General features: G+C 40.0%; 1 protein-coding gene across 1 annotated transcript in view; it reads right to left on the bottom strand.

Annotated features, from left to right (window-relative positions):
- The window catches only part of LOC133275131 (ubiquitin-conjugating enzyme E2 E2), a 210,618-nt gene extending 186,226 nt beyond the window's left edge, over nt 1-24,392 (bottom strand). The window contains exons 1-3 of the mRNA XM_061464928.1: nt 24,110-24,392; nt 19,564-19,752; nt 10,609-10,659 (exon numbers count right to left, since the gene is read on the bottom strand). Of these exons, the coding sequence (XP_061320912.1) occupies nt 10,609-10,659; nt 19,564-19,739 (227 nt within the window). The 5' untranslated portion in view covers nt 19,740-19,752; nt 24,110-24,392. The remainder of the gene's footprint in view (nt 1-10,608; nt 10,660-19,563; nt 19,753-24,109) is intronic.
- Between the last annotated feature and the right edge of the window lie 441 nt (nt 24,393-24,833).

Raw genomic sequence — 24,833 nt, 5'->3', positions numbered from 1 at the left:
AGACATGCAGGGAAGGAAGAAACTTGAGTCATCTTCTCTAAGAATTTCCAGCCTTCAAATGTGCAATGACAAGTGACTGAAAATGGTTACAGCCATTTTTGATATGACACTTCACTTTTGTAACGTGCACACTGTGTGTCAAAGTGTTTTACTGTTCTTCCTGCTCCCAACAGGACATTGTCATGAATAAGACATGGCAGTGAAGCAAGCTATCTTTTATAAATATTTTTATAGACTGACAGGTCTTATTTTATCTGTAACAGAACACAAATAAGCAAATGTTTAATTCGGGGGGGGGCATGTTGGGTGTTGGGTTTTCCCCCCAGTAGAGCTGGCTGTTTTCTCTGAGCCAAACTATGGCAGATCTTATACAATACCTCAGGAAAGAGTCAAGACAAAGAACCTGCTCTTTGTACCCTAGGCACAAAGTAACTCCAGAGGATTATTTCTGGCAGGCAACATGGCTGATTGCATGCAGGAGATGGAAGAAGCCATGCTTGGGTTTCTGACCCAGACAGCAAAAGCAGTCCTCTGGGAAGGGAGGGATGCAATGCCAAAAGGTACACTCTCACAAAGCGTTTTGAATGAGCAACCTCAAGTATCTACTATGATGTCTACTGCAGAAAAAAAATAACTTATCCCTATATAACATGGATCAAGGCTAACACTTCCTCAGGAATCAAAAGCCAGACACTCTTCTACACAAAGTCCAGACAAGAATGCCCTTCTTTTCAAGCTATCCAACAAAATCTGAAATAATGGGAATGGTCCATTCTCATGCTAAATACTCAGTCAAAATTCACATGTAACCTTCAAGCCCAAGTTAACTCCAACAGTTTAACCCAGAACATTTAACAAATCCCATCCACGTTTACTTTATGTTACTGCAAAAGGTAGCACTGCATTTACCATGGTGGTTCTGCTGCTAGTTTTCCTTCGAATGCACACTGGCTGGAAGCCCCAGATTTGAAACTTCCCTTTTATCCCTGATTTGCAAAGCTAAATGCCACGGCTATGAGCTTAGCAATCAATTATTTATCTCAACAAATCTGAAATTGCATGTGAGGCTGACATCTAATTTTTCAGTCATAAACTTGTCTGAAAACAAAATACATTACATTCCATCCATTCTCTTTTGTAGGCTTATGACATACTTAAATTTATAAGCAATACATGTATTTATCCTCTTTAGGCTACCTACGACACCAAGGAGTGAGACTGTACAGCATTTTTAAATTCTCTGGATCACACCTATGTGGTCCATTAAATGACCATACAGTTGACATCATACTAGAGTCTATTGCAATTATCTACAGAAACATAAATAAAATAAACCTATTTAGCTCTGGCATATGAAGTCCTAAAGACTGCCTTCTTATGTATAAACAGACTAATCATAAACTAGGGTAATAAAACATTTATTTGCCATTTGAGTATTAGCACACCTTAAAATGTAAAATAAATCCAATTTGTTATAATGGGTTTATATGCATTACCCACATAATTATGATTGATGCAGAAGATACTTCGCTAGAGTCATAGAAAGAAAAGAATTTCCTTCAGCAGTTCTGAAGTTATAAGAATGATAATAATATCTATTAGATTTATGATGCATATTTTCAGTGGTGATTACTGTCAACACCTCCCAAACAAAAAAGTTAAATGAAACATCAGCTAATATGCAGAAATAAAAAGCCCTCCTCCACCAATAACCTAAAATGAGGCAATCTTTTTGGAAGAATTAAATTATTCCTTATTCCCCCACTGAACAACATTATTTTCTGAGAAAGAAATTCCACCATAAGTCACTGCTGAATTTTATACAAAAGACTGTCTACAGCCAGACAATCCAGAAGAAATGCCTTTAAAATCTCTGAATTTCATAAAAGTTATACTAAGTTTTAAATAATAACTAAAATTATAATAACGTAAAATAAATAATAAAAAAAAACAAAAAGCCTTAAGAAATTTAAGCTTTAAGTTGTTAGTTGTGTCAAGTGTTACTCAAAGAATAAGTGATGTAACTGTGTACCATTTACTCTTCAAATATAATTCAATCTCCTAAATTAAGCACAAACCTTTACATTTCAGTCTTAGCCACAGAGTGACCATCTTGGCCTCAACAATCTTTACAGCATTAAAAGGCTAAAAGTGTCAAGAAAGCATATTATCACTCACCTATAGCCTTCTCTAGGCACAGTATGCATCTCAAGTTAATAAAGGCCACATAAATATGGCCTTTGTGTGGGACAGTAAATTATGTATTTAATTACATATTTCTCCTTATACCCAGAAACAGTTGGCTCTCTATTTTTGTTAACATTAATCAGAGGAAACTTCAGATTTTGGCATAAATTTGACTATCATATAAAAGTTAATATTTAAAATACATAATGTCTTACCACACAAACATGAGCTGCCATATGTGAGGCACTGTTAGGCATGGTTTCTATTAAGCTGATACACAGTAACTGGCTCCTTTCCAAGCAACATGGAAGTATTTAAAAAACCCTGTTTAATCCAATTCCACAGCTTTGAAACAAAAATAAATTAAAGTGCTGCAAGAACTGTTAAAATAAAAAATTAAAAGCATGTAAATAAGTGAAAAAAATAGTCAGTGAAAAACGAAAACAATTTTATTTCAAGTAGATATCTTAATTGTAATTAGCAACATATTAGAATCATGTTTATGATACAATTCAAAGCTGCAGCCAATTAGATACCCCAAAAAGCTTGTAACAAAGCTGCAAATGTGTAACTACAGCATAAATAAGTTTTATTGCACACCAAGAAAGCAGCCCCCAGATCAATTTCATAGTTTGTTTCTGAAACGCGGTAAGGCATGCTCTGTTACCAGTTCATGACTTTTTAGTCTTGAACTGCAGCTTTTCTGCCAGGACATTTTGGAAAACAGTTTCATTAAATCCAGACTATTAACTGTAAATCTGTACACATTCTGCGTACACGAAGAATAAAAAATTACAGCATTGCCTTAGACTGTCGTATCTATGTAAAAACAAAATGAAAGCAGCAACAGGAAGGGATGGAAAAAAGAAATCTAAAAGAATAAAGTTAACAGCTGTTAAAAAGATGCATAATTGTGGTACTGGAACTGAGAAAGACTGGGGGGTTTCTAATGCATTTCCAAAGAGAGAGAAAAACACTATTTTTATTTTGGAAGGAACATGAGGTACACAATAGCATTCTGGAAATAACATGAATTTGTCAGATTTTTTTTTAAGTTTTCTTAAAAAGGAAACAAATTTTAAGTATTACATAGAAGATCAGAGTTCAAATTCTGATCAAATATGGGTGTACTGAAGACAAACAGCATTAGAGACTTCCGAGATTGTGCCATTTATTTAAGGGAACAAATACTTCATTATCAGTAATGCTGTCAGTCCCAACTAACAAAGTAGCTACTATTTTCTCCAGTTATTCAATAATTAGTAACTTACTAACAGCAATGAGTTGCTAATAAAAGCATGTTTGTTAGATGATTATCATAAAATGGCAGTGACTGCTTGTTCAGTGCAATAGTACCTACTATAGTCATACTTTCAAATAACTGTGCTCTGTCAAATTTCTGTAAAGAAACTGGTCCGTATGCAGTTTTATATACAAGACACTAGTCTACATTTAGAAAAAGGAAAGAAAAAAAAACCCACAGAAACAGAGAACTAAATTTAAGAGCTACACATTTAGATATTTCTTTGCAAATTCTCCCAACAATGATGCAAAGTCTCAGTCAGCGTGGTTACGTTTTCCTTGCTGGCAAGCAAGGGCTGTTTATTTAACACACTTTTAAGGGTTTGGGGAGGGAGAGTTTTTTCCTGGCATTTTGTGAGGGCTGTATTAAAGAGAGATTACAAAAACAAGCATGTATTTTGTCAGTTTGATGTCATAAACCAAATTCAGGCCCACAGGGTAAAAAAAAAGCCAACAAACAACTCCCCACCCCCCACTTTGTTTAGCTATGTAGGAGAGGGCAAAAGAAATGTCTACGGAAAGTAGTCTAAAAAAAATCTGATGCTGAAAGCATTGAGGATTCTCCTTGTGCTAGGAGACTGACTTACAAAGACCAGCTGCGGCTCAGTATGAAACCACTGGAAGAAAATTTCATAATTCCCCATGCTAAAAGCATCAAAGTGTTTGTTTTTACCCTTGTTACAGTCCGCCACTCCACCTTCCCCACACTTGCAATTTAAACTAGAGCTTTAGTAATCTTCTACACTAAGCACATTGCAAATACCACGGATCCTTTCCATGTCTTTTCAGGCACTTTTCTGCCCTTTTCTGCTTCAAGGCATGTGTGACTATTACGATCCATTCTTATGCCCCACTCTCCACTCACTTCCCTGCTTTAGCTCTCCCATGGGATGTGCTCTGGCATCCCCCTGACCTCCCAAATCTATGCTCACACAGTGCTCGCAGAAGTACTCTTAGTTCTAATATTATTTTCTCTTTTTACTCTCCTCCTGGGAGAGAAGTTGTCACCATTTGAAAACTGAGGTAACTGGCAGAAATCATGTGGAGGTACTGTAATGCTGGGAAGTATTAATGGGTGTTGTCAGCCAGTTCTTTACTTCATCATCAGTGAGAGAAGGTGCCAGTCCTGGCAAGCAGCCAGTGGCAGGCTCCTTTTAGTGCCTTTTTTCCTTCCCTTCTAGTCTTCATGAAAGTTGCTAAGGTTTCTAGGCACCAACACCCGCAATACAACCTGAAGCTTTGGAGTGCTGGATGTAATCAATCCTAAAAGCATCCACCACTGCAAGCAGAAATGGAATCAAGTAGATATTCTGAACTTTTTGTCTGAGGTACCTCAAGGTATCACGGTAACAAATCTAAAAACCCCACCGGTTATATAAACAACATGCAATCTAACCTAAGTGATAAGATATAGTTGCTATTACAGAATATAATCACAGTGTGATCATTGAAGTGCATGTTTTGGGGATGCATTTCTTGCCTTTGAAGCAGAAAGGGAATCAAAATTAAAAAATGAAGCAGTTGCAATAAGTGCTCATACATTTTACATTCATTCTCATCCTCGAATGTTGATACATCACAGATTTTAAAACAACAGGATTCTGCACATTCATGTCAACCACCTCTATGTGTGTCTTTTGGATTAAGTTTTGCTGTTTGCTGTAAATTCTTAAGAGGCCTAGCTGGGCAAAGCTAAATACATTTTTCTGTGTCACATTTTCTCTAGAAAGTGATAAAAAACAAACAGCAGATCAAAGTAAACCTATACAGGCAGAAGGTAAACTCCATGGGTAACATAATGTAATGGGAACAGAGCCCAGATTCATACCAAGAAGGCTGGAAATGTTTGTGAGGAAAAACACTCAAAGAAAGCATTCCTTATTCCAGTTTTCATCCCGCTCACACGTTAGCATCATATGCATCACAGTTGTGTGCCTATGGCAACAGACTGATGCATCCCTAACTGAAACAATCAAAAACACCGATTACAGTTCTTTTTAAAATAAAAATATAAGCTGCTAGATCTTGGAGAGTTTCCTCCATTTGAATTTTGTACCCATGTCCTCCCAAGATGAAATTCCTATCAGAAGAAATGGAACTAAGCCTTTCTTTAGCCAGAGGAGCCTGTGCACTCTGTGCAAGAGTAAAAAGAACTCAACAGCCACCTAAAGGTAGTGAAATATGTAGTGGATACTACCTAAGCAGACCCAGTGCTACTGAGGAAGCATTTATTGCTACCAAAAAACATTACGTAAACAATCTGTGCAAACCAAAGGAGAGTAACTAAAAGAGAAGCAAATTTAGGTTGAGCAAATTGCTTTAAAAACAGAATCCTTCCAGCACCCAAGAATAATTGGTTTTGCATTTGGAAAAGGCATTGCTCACTGCTTTCTCCAAATATTTTCACATTTACTTAAATATTTTAAGCAAACACAGCCAAAATTATTCAGCCCCCCCCCCAAGTCAAACTGATGTTGTAAGCATATGATCTGAAAAACTGTAAGGCATCTCTTTGCTCATGCTGGAAAGCTATGTGAGTTTCCATGTGCTAGTGTGTGTGTGTGTGTGTGTGTGTGTGTATGCACAGGGAGGAGGGGAAGACCTCCTTAACAAGTTCCTCAGGTGAAAGGGAAGGAAGAAGACTCAAGTAGGCCAGGCCAGCATGTTAGATACTTGCTGCACCTGCTGCCCCATGTAGCCACACTTCTCTCTCTCTGTTTTGTAGAGCAAAGCTGACAATCTTCCCCCCGCTGATCTTCCCATGAAATTGTCCTAACATTTGTTTTCTGTTCCTGGCACTTGTGCTGTCTCCTTAGCTTTAAAGTAGCACTAAGCAAGAGTTTAAACAAATGGTCCCAAGAACAGTAACTTAAATTGATGGAATTCATGTAATCTCTTAGAGTTGTGAAGATCCTGGATTCAACATTTCAGCAAAAACAGAGCAATATTGAACAGGAATGTTGGACTCCATACAGTCAATAGCACAAGAAGCATTCATCAGGCATGCTGGCTTCTCTCCCTAAGCCAAGCTGAATAATTTGCCATTCCACTTGGCTCTTCTCTACATTACCTCAAAAATAACTGTGTTTTAAGTCTTTTCAGTGTGATTAGTTTTCACAAGCAAAATACCAAGATGTTGGTTGTTTATCAGTTCTGTAGATAGTATAAGAAGCAAGGAATTAAATGTAATGATTCCAAACTAATAGAAGAGATAAGACTACATGCAGGGGGTTTAACTGATTGTTCTCGAACAAGAGCCAATTTACCCACTAAGCTGCACAGTCCTTTAAAGTACATTTCTGAGCCTCAAGCACCATCCCTATTCCTATGGGAGGAAAAAATGTACAACACAAAGGAATCGCAATAAATACACAGGAAAGAGAAGAATGATGACAAATATGCTGAAATATTAAAAGAAAATATGAAGAAGAAGATAGGTAACAACAGTGGCTTAATCGGAAAACTTTGAGCAGTTACTCCAAGCGGTGTCCACAGAGAGCTGCTATTCACTTTGTGCTGGCTCTCCTTGTTTCCAGCTGCTAAGTTCACATTTAAAGAAGCTAAAAATATGTTAAATACTTTCCAAATATTAGTTTCCCATGTAAGCAATTGGTATAAGTTGCCGCAGAGATGTTGCTCTCTTGCCAGTGAGAAGAGAAATAGTACACAGTGCTGACAACAGAAGTAATATTCTAAGAAATCGATTCTCTTGGACAAGACACAGTCCAAATGTGAAAATTTGAAAAGGCATTATTTTAGCTACAAGAACTCCTGACTATTCCCCTCTTCCAGCAAGTCAATATATGAAAATGACATTTATGAGGGGTTTATCACCAGTGAGAAAAGGTATGCTCTGCAATACTCGGAGTTAAAGTATGTGCAAGGTTTCTAGCAATCAAGCTTTCAAGGTATTTCAATGAGGATAAAAAAAGAAGAGTAGCAAATGTCTACAATTTAAGTACACTGTCTCCTGACAAAATTTCACAATGCTGAAGTGATATGTGACAATACAAATGTACCCACTTAGCATTCAGGACTCTCCTTGACAGTAAATTCAGCTCTATCAAAAAGTAACTGGGAGGGAGACAGAGGGATGGGACACAACACACACCAAATACATCCAGTTCTTCCTGTTAAATATGAAGTATAACAGGCTTTTTTATGACATGCCCTCCTCCAAAAACAGCAGTGCTGCTCAACTCCCACATGCCTCCCAGTTTGACTTTTTGTGACTTAGAACATTATACTTCCTCAGTCCTGAGGAATGATCCAAAGTTTGTGGAGTCAAGAGGACTCTTGCAATTGCCCAGAACCCAAACTACAGAACATGAATATCTATGGAGGCAGGTAAAACTAATGTCTTATAACATTAAATCTTCTTTTAAAGCCAAACATGACAGATTATTATTATTTTTTTTTTTTAGGAACTCTGAAATCCACAGCTTTCCACATTTTTGGAAATATGCTGCAAGTCACAGCAGTGATAATCTGCCAATTACAAGGCATGTGTGAGCAAGACTTTTTTTGTCTTCCAGACAAACAAGATTATACAGCCTATTCTCTTAGTGGGGATGAGGCAAGGGAAGTGTTAAGATTGCAGCTGCTGCAGAAGTGGAAGCTGCAACTCCCTTGGAGATTGTACTGACCGTGTAGCCTATCGTGCCATTATAGGATGCTACTGTACTAGTTACTGTTCCATTTTGGGTTTTTTCCTGAATGAGACAAACCTAAAGCTCTGGCTTGCTGTAGTTAAAAAAAAGTCTTGCAACACATCTTGCAAAATTCCACCCAAGTTCCAATTCAGCTCAAAATCCCAACTATCAGAACTTTCTAAATAACTACTTAGAGGGTATTCTTGAATACGACTACTTTTCTTCACATCTTCTGTGACATTTAGTTTTGAGATTTATCATATTCCCATTGCCCAGTCATGATTTATTTTATATGTAAAAGATGACACATACTGAAGGTAAGCGGGAATCACCACCATTTCAAGCAGCTACATCTGTAAGGAAATCTTTGAAATATGATGGGGGTGTTGTTACTAGAAAAATCTAACAACTTATAAAAATGATCTAAATTTCACTAAACCCAGGAAAGGACGTATCAATACTTTAGGATATGAGATACTGTACTATAAAAGCTTGCCTTTCTTTATTATGCTGAAGAATCATGTCTGGCTGATGTATTTATTTTGTAATATTTAACTAGAATAGAAAAATAGATGAAGTTCAAATGAAAATCCTGTTTAGACTATGCCAACAGAGCATAAAGCTAAATGAAGTGATTCCATATTTACTATAAAAACATTTGCTAATAGTAAAGTTACCAATGGTTATCTATCAAGATCACAACATGAAACAGTTCTGCATCTTAAGACCCGTGTTAAAGCAGCAGACACACAAAGTTCAATGTAATTTTTTGATTCTGCAGAACAGCATCACACAGGGCACTTTATAGTCATTTTATCATTAGCGTAAATGATTAATAAAAAAACAAACAACAAACCCAAACAAAAACAGCAGAGGAAGTCTCCAGCTCACTTTTTATTTTTGAAATTGCAAGTCACCAAAGGGCTTTCCGCTAAGACAGCCAACTCTCACTTTACACTTGCTAGCAACAGGAATTCAAACTAACGTATCTGGTATACTGAAACAACTGCTCTTTTATAAAGGGAATGATTCAGAAAACTAGAACAAATGACACTGCCCTAAAAACTATAAGCCTTTAGACTCAGTTCATAGACTTATGCATTATTCTACAGTAGACTGAAGTTCTATATTCATCTCAGCAAATCAATCCACTAATAGGCATCAGTCATCAACACTGAAGTAAAATCTGCCATTTGAAACAGCTTTGATGTGATTGAAGACTCACACACAGTCATAAGTATGACAGAACAGCTTAGCTATTAAAATGTTTTATCTAGAAAAGAACTGTTCATCCCAATTGACTGAAATACTCTTTGAACACTATTACTGCAAGGCTACTTCACTATGCAGCACTTTAGCATGTAGCCACTTGACTTAAGTGAGATCCAGCATAACCACATCAAATCTTGTTAGATTATCTTCTCACACATACTTTTGCCAAGAGACCAAAACAATCAAGCTGTCATTTTTACTACCAGTCACTTAAGTTAATTCGATACTGAAACTTACTGGGATTAATTATAAGAGCTGCATGCAATCAGCTATTTCTATCAGTTTTTCTTTTTACTGCACTAATAGAATGAATCCTACTAACCACATCAGTTGAAATAGGTTGGCAGGTCTGGATGGAAGCTACTCTTCTGCACCAAGCCCGGCCTCTCACTGCAAGATATGCAGTGGCAGGGGTTCCTTTAAGCAGCGCTGTGCAGCCCTGGCCCAGCTCCAACACTGACCATATGTCAAGCTGACAGATAAGAAGCACAAGACAGACATCTAAAAACAACTGTATGCTGTCCAGCCACCAGGCAGCGAGCGTTTCTAGGCCTACCTCATTACTCATTTCAGGGCAAATTTTAAACACATCAAAAGTAAACACACCTGACAAAAAAAACCAAAACAACAAACCACAAAACAAACCGAAAGCAAACGAGTGCACGGTCATTATTAGAAAGGCTGTGCCATGATAAGCTCTACTTCAGGAAGTTTCCACTGAATATCATAGTTGATCACCAGAAGCACAGCCAGAAGATAAATAATAGTTTGTGCCTGTAACAAATTCCCTTCTCCGTTATATTCACAGTGCACAGTGTGTTAACAATTCACGATAGAAAGGAATCAAACATAGCAGCAACTGTCACCAAGATTAGACTTTACAGAATCAGACAAAAGGCTATAGATTGAATACCTTAAATGAAGGGTGATTTGATTTTTACCAATATCTATTAATGCATCATAGGATTAATCAGTTTTTACCATCACTTCTTGTTACCAGGAAGTATGGCATATCAATTCCCTGTATGTAGGCAAACATGTTATCTATCACAATATCGTATCTATCATCTTCCAAAATTACTAAGTAAACAGCATGAAGGAATAGCTAAAAATTATTCCAGCAAATTATGTAATTTCTATAATTCCATATAATCCATTTCCATATTCCAAATTAATTAAATCCACGTGAACTTACCTACAGTTTGGAGGAGGGTCTAATGTAATTTCTGCAAGTTCTTTCTGAATCCTTAAAAGGAAAATATAAAAATCAGGATTTATTTTATATTTTTCATGAAGCTGTAATTCTTTCAACTTTATGAACATTTCTATAGTAACCAATAATAACAAAATATAATTTTTGCAACTTCTGATGGAAAGCTGTTGCTGTAAGTTTTCATGAAACTGCTCAAGTAAATATGGAAGTAAAAATCAAATATTTTCTGAAAAATGATCCTCCAATCTGGGACAAGTTATGCCATGACTAGCTACCTACAAAATCCCACTTTTTCTACAGGTCAAGGATCTCAGCTCCTTTGCTCACACAATAACTAATGTCTCATTACTCTTCTTCTGTATTTCCCCTCTGCCTACGTGTCTCATAGCTCTTACTCTCCACAATATTTAGTTTCTTAATGCATCTCATATTGACAGGGCAAAATAAGCCCAAACAGACCAGACAGTTATCTTTCACCCTCCCCAGAAAAGCCCATCTGGGCCTCCTCCTTAACCTCCTTCTAGGTATCAGGGTGCTGCTATCAGGTGTCCCCAAAGCCAATCCTCAAGGGGAAATGCTCCAGCTCCGTGGTCAGACTGCAGACATGCTGCTGGACTTGCTCCCATGCGTGCCTTCTTTGAATTGGGGTGCCCAAAACTGGGTAGATGCTATTCCATATGCAGTCTAATGAGAACTGAGTAAAGGGAGATAAATCACTTTACTCTCTTCATTGACAGTGCTCCTGTTAAGACATTCCAGGAGGCAGTTAGCCTTTGTTGCTGCCTCACGGTGAGCTTGCCAGGGTTCCCACATTCTTCTCAGCAGAGCTGCTCCCCAGCCTGTACCATTACCAGCGGTTAGTCCTTCCTAAATCTGATGCGTGTGATATTACATTTGTTCTCGCTGATTTTCATGAGTTGCTTATGAACCCTCTCTTGGCGCCTGCTGAGGTCTTTCTGAGCAGTAGCCCTGCTTGTGCCAACTGCTCCCCCCAACTTGCTATCATCTGTAAAAAATGCTCTGCCAAATCCTCCAAGTCACTGACGAAGACATGAAGCTGAGCAGGTCCAGTAGAGATCCTTGAGGAACTGCACTCATTAGAGGCATCCCGCTGGAGCTCTTCCTCCAGGCAGAGCAACTCCATTCTTAAGGATTTCTGAACATTCCTAGGCTGATGCTGACACACTAAGTCCTTGAAATCCTTATTGCTGACACATCTAGCAATACGGGTTCTTTTCCCTTATAACAGCATCTGCGTAAGAGCCAGTATCTCACCCTCTGAAGACATTTAAACATGCAGAGTAGGAGTTTATAGAGTTCCCAAAGGAACTTGTAGCTTACAGTTCCCAAGGACTTGCCAGAGTATGATGCCATAAGCAGGACTGTGATGGCCACCTTCCCTATACACTATGCCCAAGGCTTTTTTATAGGCTGCTTCAGTGCAAAACCACAAACATTTAGAAGGAGGACAAAAAGCAATTCAATGCACCCTCAGTATTTTCTTCTTGCCTTCTTCACAGGATTTCACATACGGGAGCACATGGCTATTTCTGCTATTCCTTACACTAAGAAACAAAATCTGCACAATAACACTACTCAAATTCCCAAGATATGTGCTCAAACCAGAATACAAAAAGTTCAGGCCTGTTAAAAATGGCTGCCACCACCCATTTTGCTTATAAATACAGGCAAAGAAAATGTTTTATCAAAATAAACATCCAGATATATTGACATATAACATAAAAATGAGCAGTTTAATCCTCTATACAGTGTTAAAATCCAAACACAATCTTACATGCTGAGGGGTCTCACAGCCACTATCAAAATTCCCCCTGTGCCACTCCGAGTTGATTTTATGGCTATAATGAATAAATGAACCAAAGGCAGTAGAAGAACTGGCCTAAACCAGAAACTCTAATCCTGCATCATTCACATTCTGAAATAATTAGGACATATGTGGGCAAGATTTGCAGCTAGAGGTAATAATAATTTATCAGACCAGATGATATCATTGAAAAGATAAAAACATTCTTTCAGATGATTAGCTTTTCTTCTAACCTGTGTACCCCAACCCTATATACACACACATTAGTTACCCCTGTAAACGGGGAGAAATTCAATGTTTATTTGCTTTTTCTACTGATTGAAATATTTACACCTACAGGGTAAATATAATTTCCCCCCAAAACATAATTCCTTTCTTGCAAAAATACAGGCACAGGCTGCTCAATCCACCACCTTTTTTAAAAGGGAAAATCTGATTAGTGACTTCTAAGCACATCAACATGTTGCTTTAAAAAAGTTACTCCATTTAAATAATCGTAACAGTTCACACCTTTCAGAAAAGGGATTTTACAAGTGTGGGAGATGCATAAAATATTTATTCTCTATATGACAAATTTCTACTGTGATTTTGAAATTTACTATCACAAATTTAAATCATGGAAAGCCTAGGTAGCATGGAATCTTCAATTTCTGTGGTTTATGGGTTGCTTTTTCTGCCTTCTGGGAAGTTACAGAATGATGGCATTGAACTCCTATTGAGTCAGGGATTATTCCTTTGCTTTACATACAGTAGTAAGGACAGTTAATATTTCATTGCACTACAGTGAGTCTGAGACACATCAAGAACAGATTGACAAGTGCAACTTGGATCCTAGATCAAAAATCTTACATTCTTCCTCCTAAATCCTAACCCACATTCCTTCTGTTCTGAAAAAAAAAAAAAGGGTACAGAGACTTTCCTTTTCTTCTTCTGTTCAGTTCAATCCAAAAGTTCTAACTTCTAACGCTAAGAGCACTAAAATGGCCCCTTATCAAGCTTTTCCTGTGATTGAGCAAACAAGAATCATAGAATCATAGAATGGTTTGAGCTGGAAGGGACCTTAAAGACCATCTAAATAAAACAAAACCTTTCTGCTTCAAGCCATCAAAATTGATAAGATGATACTTTCTATTTATGTTCAAAAGTCCTAATTGCTTTTGCAAGCATCTAATATAAAAAGGTGTTTCATTCATTATTGGTTTTGTACAAACAAGATATTAATACGATACTGTCCATCAATTGCTCCTTAGCAAGTTGTCCGTGTTACTCTGCGGCATCCTGAACTAAAATTAATACATACACCTTACACCTTTTTTGTTGCGACCTTAATTTACCTTGCATTCATGCTGAGAGCACATTCATAAACAATTTCTGCAGAGCAGCTGACATGCAATAGCTTGTTCACATGTCACAGCATTCAAAGTTACAATTAAATCGTCAGGCAGCATCCCAGAGAGTCTTGCACTGATAAGAGACTTCCAGTGTCCAAGGTGGCCTTTATCTGCACGAGTTATTCCACTGCTCTGGCACGTGTTTCATTGAGTTGCCCTCCAAATCTGGCACAGGAGAGGATGTGCCTCATTTCCTTCGCTGACCACAGAGGGTTCACCGCGAGAATATGTGGCCTCTGGCAACAAAACATTTTTTGCCGAGTTCTTTCTGGCATCATTTTCTTTGGATTTTCTGCCTCACTACTGCTGTGTTTAGCTATATGAGAGAGGAAAAAGGGCTCTAAACTAAAATCATTATACATATCCAGTTTATATTTAGACAGATGACATACTGGTTTACTGTATACTGGGGAGCAGGGGAGAAGCCCTTGCTAGTAATCAAAGCCCTGGGCTGTACACGTAGGACATTTAATTTGCAATGTCAGATCTCATACTCTTTGCTTTGTCTTAAAGAAGCCATTTGACCCCTATCTCTCTTACAGATATACAGATATAAAAATATTTCCCCCTCCATTTTACTAGCAGAAAAGAACAAACACAGTTGCCTTCCAGTAATAGTGCAAAGGTTAATCTACCCCTAAATTCAGAAGCATCAAAGTACATTGTGGATTTCAAACATTATTAATTCTCACAGACACATATTTACTACTGTTCCAAGCCTAGGGGGAATCTGTGCTGTTTCATGAAGGAAACAGTAAAGCTTTCTTAAAGGTAAGAAAAAACTGAACATGGCAAAGGATTTCCCCACATAATTAACAGTAAAAGAAGCAAAATAAAGGACTACATGACAATAAGCTCTTTTTACCATGTCTACCTTTCCAAAATACACATCTCTATGCATTAAAGCCTCATGAACTAATAGTCCATGCCAAAGACTATGCTATTAAGAAAATACTAAGAAATTAAATTATGGGTATGTATTGCAGTATTATATAAACTGTGACCGAGCAGAAAATTCGGCTAAAGATGGTTAGATTCATACTGGAGGAAAAGAAATATTCTCGCCTCCATACTAGATGCACAATAAATGACAAGGATATTTCTTTTAAGAAAAAGCACTCCATATTTTGCTGTCATGTTCAACATGCTAAATTTCATTCCCAGATTCCTTGAAAACAGTGCTGTGATAAACTTCTCCGAGGAAAAAAAAAAGGGGGGGGGGGGGGGAAGTACTTATTTCTATTTTGTTGCATTTTGGACAAATTTAACCCATTGCCTATTTGCTAGTCCTTTGGGTTGTAACTTCTTTCAATGAAGAAAAGATTACAACCAAAGTTTCAAAGTTCACAATTCACTGTAGGCACAGATGGTTATAAAAAAAAATTCACCGACTGGACACATAACAATACAGATTTTCAACTATCAGCTTCAGAAGCCAAGGAAAACAATACATTTATTTGTTGAGCTACTATGGCAGCCAAGAATGGTTATACTTCTCTCAATCCAAAGGTCATGCTAAGATTTGCTACTTAAGAGGTAACAAGATGCCTGCTGTTTTCAAGGACAGCAATTCAATTCCATGTCTGAACTGTAATTGTGATATGCAGCAAGTTTCTCAATCTTGACATGTTGGGTAAGAAAGGTTGCTATTTAAGGTGATGCCCTCTGGGTGAGGAAAATTGAAGGACCGGTACAGTGTATGACATATGCTGTAAGCTATTACACCTGTATAGCAGCTAGTCCTAAAAGTATTAACAGAGACTGATGGTGTGTGATGGCATTCTGCCTTCTTGATACCATCTGTTAGCAATGCTTGATACCTGTTAACAATGCTAACAGAAGAGACTCTGTATCTTCAAATCAAAAATCTTAGATACTGATTCAAATCATTTCAGGTAGCCTCCATAATCAGCTCATTTTAGAAAGCAATGGTTCAGTTGATACCCTGAAGGGAAGGAATGCCATCCAGAGGGACCTTGACACACTTGTGAGGTGGGCTGATGCCAACCTCATGAAGTTTAACCATGACAAGTGAAAGGTCCTGCACCTAGGTCGGAGCAATCCCAGGCACAGCTACAGGTTGGGTAAAGAAGAGATTCAGAGCAGCCCTGTGGAGAAGGACGTGGGGGTGTTGGTTGATGAGAAAATGAACACGGGCCGGCTTCAGTGTGCGCTCGCAGCCCAGAAAGCTAACCATATCCTGGGCTGCATCAAAAGGAGCGTGACCAGCAGGTCAAAGGAGGTGATCTGCTCTTGTGAGACCTCACCTGGAGTATTGTGTACCGTTCTGGTGTCCTCAACATAAAAAGGACATGGAACTGTCGGAACAAGTCCAGAGGAGAGCCACGAGGATGATCAGGGGACTGGAGCACCTCCCGTATGAAGACAGGCTGAGGAAGTTGGGGCTGTTCAGCCTGGAGAAGAGAAGGCTGCGTGGAGACCTCATAGCAGCCTTCCAGTATCTGAAGGAGGCGTATAGGGATGCTGGGGATGGACTCTTCATTAGGGACTGTAGTGATAGGACAAGGGGTAACGGGTTAAAACTTAAACAGGGGAAGTTTAGATTGGATATAAGAAGGAAATTCTTTCCTGTTAGGGTGGTGAGGCTCTGGAATGGGTTGCCCAGGGAGGCTGTGAATGCTCCATCCCTGGCAGTGTTCAAGGCCAGGTTGGATGAGGCCTTGGGTGATATGATTTAGCATAAGATGTCCCTGCCCATGGCAGGGGGGTTGGAACTTGATGATCTTAAGGTCCTTTCCAACTCTAATTATTCTATGATTCTATGATTCTATATTCATACATAAGACATGGTAGCAGTTTACTTATATACAAAAAGCAAAAGCCAACATGCTGCTAAATCTTGTTTTATATAAAACCTAATGCTACTGAAAATTTTTTATATCTGACTACATAAACGTACAAACAAAACACAGAGCAGAGGTATTCCAAATACAGATGCATAAATCTTCCTTCTAATCCAAGATATACAGGAGGTATCATACTGTAATACAAAAATACTGTGACTACAGTTCCATATGCATGAAAAACCTTTCCAAGTGAGAAAACATAACTTCCAAACTCAGGTTAGTCTGCAGCCTGTGACTGTGGCTCCAGTGCTGTGATAACTTGCTGGTGTTCTGTGCTCTAAACAGGAATTAAGGAATCTTGACCAAAGCCATAACTGCAGTACACTGGTGTTTGTTGTTTTGACTGATTTTAGCAGAGCTGAATCCTTCAACTGTAATGGAGTTATTAAAGGGAATTGCACAGTGAAACTCCTAAGTGAAGATTATTGTGACTTTACAGTAATGCCATACAAACTCACTGAATTCAAAAGCTAGAAAAGGTTGCTAAGCATATATTCAGTCTTTTTTCCATCAGGGCAGCAGAATCACTTCAATTCATTCATATTTTTAAAAGATGACTTTTTTAATCTGGTCAAGAACGACATTCCCATTGAGGAGGTATAGCCTTATTCCTGCACTATTTTTCACTTCTAACGAACAAAATAATAGTATTATTATGAAGATACTTTATATGTAGTTTCTGTAATACTTGTCACAAATCGAGCACTCAGTGCCATTTTTCCTTCCTTTATGTTACTCCTCTCCTTTTTATCTTCTATTTTAATTTCTGATTTTCCTTGAGACATTACTGGTTTTAATTAAAAAGCAAAGAAACAAAGCCTCCACTATGGAAACCTGGCCAGGTTAAGAATGTTTATAGAAACATAATCCCAATTCTAACAAGGTCACAAACTACCGAATACTGAAAAAACAAAAAAACCAAACAACTCACCCCAAAAACCAAAACCCCCCCCCCCCCAAAAACAGCCTATGATACTATAAAAAAAAAAACATGACTACAAAAAACTATGTTGCTGTGATCTTTCCAAGGATTTTTTTTTCCCCAAAAATTGTATTTATTGTGCATGTATCTATAGAACTCCTGTAAATCATCTCAGATTTTAAAATGCATAATAAAAGGCTTTCCTTCAATATTAGTACACATGTGAAGCTGGCTTTAGAGTCCAACTGGCAGACGTACTGATGTCAGCAAGTGGCATAATTAGTTTCAGCAGAATCATAAGCAGATATGATTAAACTTTAAAAGGTTTAAATAATTTTATCACTGTGAAAAGCATGTTGAAAAAAGCTCTAAGCTTTGAAGATACAAAGCTAAGATTAATAGACCAATTTCTGACATATCATTATTAATTTTTTAATAGGATAGTGTCCACAGGCCCTTGTCAGAATTGTGGCATCATTACATTAGGCTTTGTACAAAATTCAGAACACAGACTCTTTTCTAAAGATGTTAAAAACTCATTTTTATGACCTCTAAAGTCATGACTAGTCCAATATTCCTAATATCTAAAAAGCAACAACAGCAGGACACAGACTGAAAGAGAAGGTGGACAGAAACTTTAACGGCTGTGAGGATTAACTACATCAGGGTTTGAAGTGAAAGTTGTTATGGTCTGGCTTTGGGTTTTTTCCTTTAGTCATAAAAGGAAATAGGGGCAAGCTTTGCTGGCTATCCTGTAAGTAATATGACTACATAATCTCCTAATTGTGTCATAGTAGGAATGGGTCTTCAGAGAGCATTTCACTGGGGAGGAAAAAAAGAAGGCTAGCTCTAAGGAAGGTGTCTGTGCCAGAAGAAAAGCATGACAATGCCTCACTGGAAAGACAGAAGAGATTTCAGAAAAGTATGTAAATGGTAAGGGCAGATTAAAGACTTGAAGATAAAGACTTGAATCCTGAAGAGATGTACAAACATGTTCGTATACTGATATTAATGAACTTCTACTATATGCATATGTTATAAATTATGGCAATAGGGCCTCAATGCTTTTTCTTTACTGCAGCACCATAGCAGCACAACACCAATAGTTTCTCTTTTAGTTTACACAACCTTGAATTAGCAAAGAAACAGGATCTGGGAATACTGCATCAGGATCATCTGCAGAACTGGTCTCTCATTGGATTATTTTAGAAGTGTTTAACTTCGGTCACTATAATCCCATTTGAATCCTGTTGCCTAGACTAACACCCTTACACGTACTAATGGAGCAACACTAAGCTGTAAATTCCTTCTGTCTAGTCCAAGCAAGACAGCCATTATCTGGAGATTGACATGATAGCACAGAGTAATTTAATTAGCTATTCTACTAACCCACCTTTCAAGTAGAAAAGAGAAGGAAAAGAACTGGGTATTAAAACAGACCAGAGTTTTTAAGTAATGAAACCAACATGCATTTGTTGTTCACTCAAATATTTCTGACCTGACCATCTGGGGAAAGGAAACACAGTACTTTACAGCAATAGGTATCACGGTAGTCCTAACATGCTGAGTTGCTGAACTGTCTGAAATGTTTATGGTTAATTAACTGTAAGTTACACTGACAAGTTTCAACATCAGTCATACATACACATATAGAGATATATTTTATAAGGCTACAAAACTGTCTGAGTTTTACTAGCAATAAAAAAAATGTCAGCTTTTATCATGCAAGCTACTATTAAAACCATGTGAAAGAGGCAATCTGTCAAAGAAGGGAAAAAAGCATACAGGTCTCATTATTGTGACCAGTCTTATTAGGCTTTTACACTGACACAGTAGTGTTATAATGAAGCAAAATTAATATACTGAATCAATACATACATCTGATAGCTGAAGAAAGAGAAGGGAAAAGAAGACACAAAAAGAACACTGTACCTTTTAGCACTAGTTGACAGTTTAGCAGCTGTTTTGCTTGATATTTTCCCCTCTTTTTTCTTGGGTTGAACCTGCTCCCTTTCTTGTTCCTGCTGAACGCCTTCACGCTGATCTCCATCAGAGCTGCCTCCACTAGTGCTTGGACTATCGTCAACTCTCTGCCCCTCCGTAGACATGGCAGATGCTGCACTGTACAAAAAAACAAACCACAAAAGTTAGATTTTTCAGAAGGAACTGTCCAATAGCATTTCTTTACATAGATTCGTGTTTTTGTCTTAATACATACCGCTTGTGTTACAGCACTTCAGTAATTTTAATACTGAATAGTTTTGCCATCAGCATTTTAACAATAATTCAGGAGCTGGCAATTTTAAACTCTATACCAAATTAATATTAAACCCTTATATATATATTAAAATCATGAGTTATTGTATTTAAGCAGGAAACACAATTCTGCAAGCATAACACCATTCAATATGAATGCTATTTTTCAACTGCTCAGCAATGTCATGAGTTAGCTACCTCATCACTGTGCCGCTGGTTCAAATCTAGCATAGTTTGTTAAAAACTGAGAGCTATTACTGTCTTAAGACTCTCTGTTATCCCATATGAAATAAATCTGTGGGCTCATTCCAAGTCTATAATGTGGGTTTCCACATTACAAAATCCGCATCTTGGCATGCTCAATGGAAACATTCACAGAACCAAAAGGCACTAACACAGGACTGTACTTACTAAAATTGTGCACTTCTAGAGCAGCAAGCATGCTGGAGAGGATGTAACAAGTTTTTCCTAACAACTTCTGTTCAGGTAACACGAAGCAACAAAGTTGTCAGAGAACAGTGACAAGATATCTTGGTATATTTCAGAAGTCAAGTTAAGGCTTTATTTGCATTCTTCTGATAGTAGTTCACTACTTTCATTTCTTCCTTCATTTGAAATAGTATAACAGTATGCCAACAGATGAGGAATTACAAGCCCACTGTTACAGCTGTCATGACTTCTCAAACCGTTCTAACAAAGGGCAGATGCCCCCGAAAAAACTCTTACTGAATTAGCATATGTGGTGGCAATGACTGCTAGAAAACTACAAAAACAAAAATCCCAACAAACAAACAAGAAACCCAAACCAAACCAGGTGGTCTTTAACTCCAAACCTATAGTTTATATATTGCATTTTACGTATCCTCCCTACAGATTTCAGTAAAAGAATCACTTTCAAAGCAGAGAGGCCCAAACGTTACTTGTTTACACCCACACAATCCCCACATATCCGGGTGGTTTTCTGATCAAATCTGTCTGAATCAAGAATTTGCTGTTTCATACACAGTTTTAAACTACTGTGAACTTCAACTTGCTTTTCCTCTCACCTATGTACACACACCGTCACAATTAACAACGAAACTATTCTCCCTGACTATTACACGTTTTAATACTCTCTCAAGGGAGAATAATGAGACTGCAGGCTCGGATTCAAACATGCTCATTCAGCGGATTAAACAAAGTTCATCTCCCTGCACATACTTATAGGAAGAGACAGCAAAGGAAAAGTAAAGTGACATCAATGCCAGCAGGGTTATGTTGAAAAGGACACTTTTTAAAAAGGCTGTAAGTGTTCTAGTTAAAGCTGCATGTAAAAAAATAAATTAAGCCCTATGCTGCAAAAGCCTTTCCAGGATCTAATTCTATAAACAGTACACACCATGGAGTGGAAGCAGTAATCTTTTCAGGCATTACTGACACCATCCAACTAAATTCAGGAGGAATTAGATCTTTTTTGTGTAATTTACGAGGCTGAACTGAAAAGGAGATCTGGATATATGGCATCCCTTCAAAATGTTCAGATTTAAGAGAAACAGCAAATAATATCAAATGGTGCTTCCCTTAATCAGCTTAAGCTACATTTTGGATTTTATTATTAAAAATGATATTTTATAAATCTATTTTATATATAAATTTATATAAATAACTATAAACACAACACTTAGTCTGCTCATTGAAGTAACTGAAATAATGCATAGTTTGCATGCTAATATTAAAGTAAAAAACTGTTCATTCTTAAAGAATGATTTTTCCTATGGTACATCTACAACATTGTCATAATTCTTATATTTACAAAGCTTAATATTCAGATATTAACAACCTGGTTATCAGATTTTAAGATAAGAGTAATAGAAGATTTAGAGGTAATAAACACAAAAGTATCCTATTCTGACAAGTCAAAATATGCATTTAATAACTATAATGCAATTTTGATATCAAGCACCTGTTCCTTGCTTCTACATACAGCTAAAATACAATCTCATATTTTTTTAATAACACTTTTGATGGCCTTTATTTACTCTAGATTTCAGTTCTGATCTTTGCCCAATACATCTATTTCTAAAGAGAAAAATTCTCTTCACAATTGTACATAGGCTTTAACACTGTAGACCAGAAAGTTTAAAACATATTTAATAAAGCTTACATGCACAGGACATCCACCATGAATAATCTTGCTTATAAATATTAGTAACACCCAAAACCAACTGTGTTCACTTTGTAAGTTCAGATTACTATCCATCAGACAAACACTGTAACAGTAGCCCAGAGCATATAATTACTCTAACATGTAATGCCAGCATTTACAACAAGAAAATGCTTAAATCTGTCATTTGATGTCTAGATAGTTTCTTGGTTTTCTTTCCCCTCTCTCCCTGTTCCCCTCTCTGACACCCACACAGTTCTTGTCGTGCCCTCTCCTCACAATATCTGTGATTTTAGGAATTTTGCATAGTTCAAGGGATGCTCAATGTCATGGTAAAAGTGTGTTGTAAAGGGCCTGGAGTTAGACACTTCAAACTTAAAGGACAAACACACAAATAAAAGGATGGGGATGGAGGGGGGTGGAGGAGGAATTACCCGAGGGGATGACGCTGTGAGGAAAACATTTCACTGCCAGGAACACAGAGAAATACAAGATACTCCTTGAACCTGGACAGTCATGAACGTGTTTGCAACTGTCACAAGGAGCGCAAGGAAAGACACACGATGTCCATGTCCCCAGCTGCCAGGCTATTCCACATTCAGACGGGGGTTGCTAACCTCCCTGCTGTGGCAGCGATAAAAATGAGCAGAGGGGACAGAGGAAGGAGTGAAAGGGGACTTAAAAATCTCTCCTTTAATGTGAGATGATTCAGCAGAGACACAGATTACAAGTGTAACTACAACTATCAGTTCGAAGTGAAGAGTGTCCAAAAGGATCCTGCTTTGGCCCTACATATCTATTGGCACATTCCCCTCCCTCCTCAAGACAAAAACCGAAACAAACTATAAGAAGAAAACCCAACTGCAACTACTCCCCCTCCTCAAAAAAAAAAAAAAAAAAAAACAGCAGTCAGGGACAGAGAGATCCTGGCAATGTGCAGATGGGTCCCAAGGGTGGCAGAGCTAGTGATGATGTCTTTCTAAAGCAGACTGAATTTCCTATAAGCCAAGATAAATGGAATGGTTCTGGAGGGTCCACGAAGAGCAGCAACAGCAGCAGCCGCCTTACTTCATCTTCATTAGAAACCGTAAAGGGTAAAAGGACCAGAACATCATGGGAGGGGACGCAGCAGGAGCCCGGTTTCTGAGAGGGGAAACCGGAGAGACGGGATTGGCATCCCCGGGCTGCCACGGCCCCACCATGTCCCCCCCGCCAGTCGGGGAGACCCATCATGTGGCATCGTGGGGTGCGAGGGCATGGGCACCCCAAACGCCGGGTTTGCGGCGGTCGGGCCAGGGTAAGAAGTAGGAGCCAGCCGTGGAGAGGAGGAGGAGACTGAGATAGGAAGACGTCGAGGGCACACGAGGGAAGGGAGGAGGTTGGGCTGCGGGGTTCCCCGGGGCTCTCGGGGGTGAGGAGAGGGGTAGTATCCCCCCCTCGGGGCTGTAGCCCGGGTAGCCCACCGCGGCGGCTGGAAGGGATGTAGAATGTGGAGTACGCCGGGATGCTCGGTCATGGAGGGCGCGGGGGTGTAGAAAGTACCCAGCGATGGAGCGACCCCGGGCCGCAGCGAGTGCCCGCGGAGCGGGGCCGGGGGTAGCGGCGGCGATCGCTGGTCCCGCCCGCAGCGGGCAAGCAGGACAAATGGACACGGAAGAGTTGTTGAAGGAGTGGGAGGGGTGCTGAGGAGCAATGGAGGCTGAAGCGGTGACCGGAGGATGGATGGATGGAGGGAGAGATGGATGGATGGATGGAGCCGAGGGAAGCGGTGGCAGAGATGCAGGGGTGGCTGGGGGCGGGCGGGACTGTTGCTGAGAAGGGGCTTGGCCAGGGGTTACAAGGGAGAGAGAGGGACCAGGAAGCGTAGGGGGGGGGGGTGGGGGGGGGTGCGGATGGGGGAGGGGAGAGGAAAGATGAAGGTAGAAACTGAGGGTCGCAGCTAAACGGGAAAGAGGGGAGAGCGCCGTGCGGGAGCGATGGCGAGGGACGGGGCGGGGGGAGGGGACCTCAGCCGGGCAGAGGTGTGCCTCGGGAGAGACCGGGGAGGGAAAGCGGCGGGGTTGGGGGGTCCGCTGCTACCTGCAGGGAAGCGCAGGTCTCTGTCTCTCCGTCTCTCTCGCTGGTGCCGGACACAGGCTGCGGGACGATCCGACGGGGGTCGCCCCGACTCCGGCCGGGCGCGGGGCTGGAAAGGGGCCGCAGCCGCTCACTGAGTCATGAACCCGCTCCCCCGCGCTCCTCGCCCTCTTCTTCCTCCCTCCGTGCCTCCCTCGCAGCAGCAGCGGCAGCCGCTGACTGACTACCTCCAGCCCCCGCTGCCCGGACAGAAGTGAAGCCGCTGACGCGCGCGGCCCCGTCCCCGTCGTCACCGCCTCCGCGCGCGCGCGCGCGCCCCCGCCCGGCCAGCGCTGTGCGCGCGCCCGCCAGCGAGCCAATTAGCCCGGGCTCCCGCGGCCCGCCGAGGGAGGGGCGGGATGGGAGCGCGCGCGCGCGCGTTCTTTCGCGAGGGGGCGGAGGAGGGGGGGGGGGTGTGATGGAAATGGGTCTCGGGCGCGCGTCCGCGGGGGCCGGAGGAGGGGCGGGAGCCGGCAGCGGGAGCGCGCGTTAAAGGGAAGCACAGCGGGCGGGAGGGGGGGGAGCGGGGCTGAGGAGGCGTGAGGGCATAGGGCAGCCCCAGCCGGGCGGGGGGAAGGCAGGTCTGGGTTCCCGATTCGCTCCCCCCCCCCCCCGCCCCGCGGCCTGTCATCCGCCGCTCCGCATGTGAAAGTTCAGGGGTGGCCGGGTTGGGGGGGCTGGGGGGAGG

This window comes from Pezoporus flaviventris, unplaced genomic scaffold (genome assembly GCF_033815535.1).
Source record: "Pezoporus flaviventris isolate CSIRO_AGI_PZ_B2104156 unplaced genomic scaffold, CSIRO_AGI_Pfla_v1 ptg000037l, whole genome shotgun sequence".
NCBI classification, from domain to species: domain Eukaryota; kingdom Metazoa; phylum Chordata; class Aves; order Psittaciformes; family Psittacidae; genus Pezoporus; species Pezoporus flaviventris.
The sequence above is the reverse complement of the archived record's forward strand: the minus strand, read 5'-3'. Positions and strand labels throughout refer to the sequence as shown.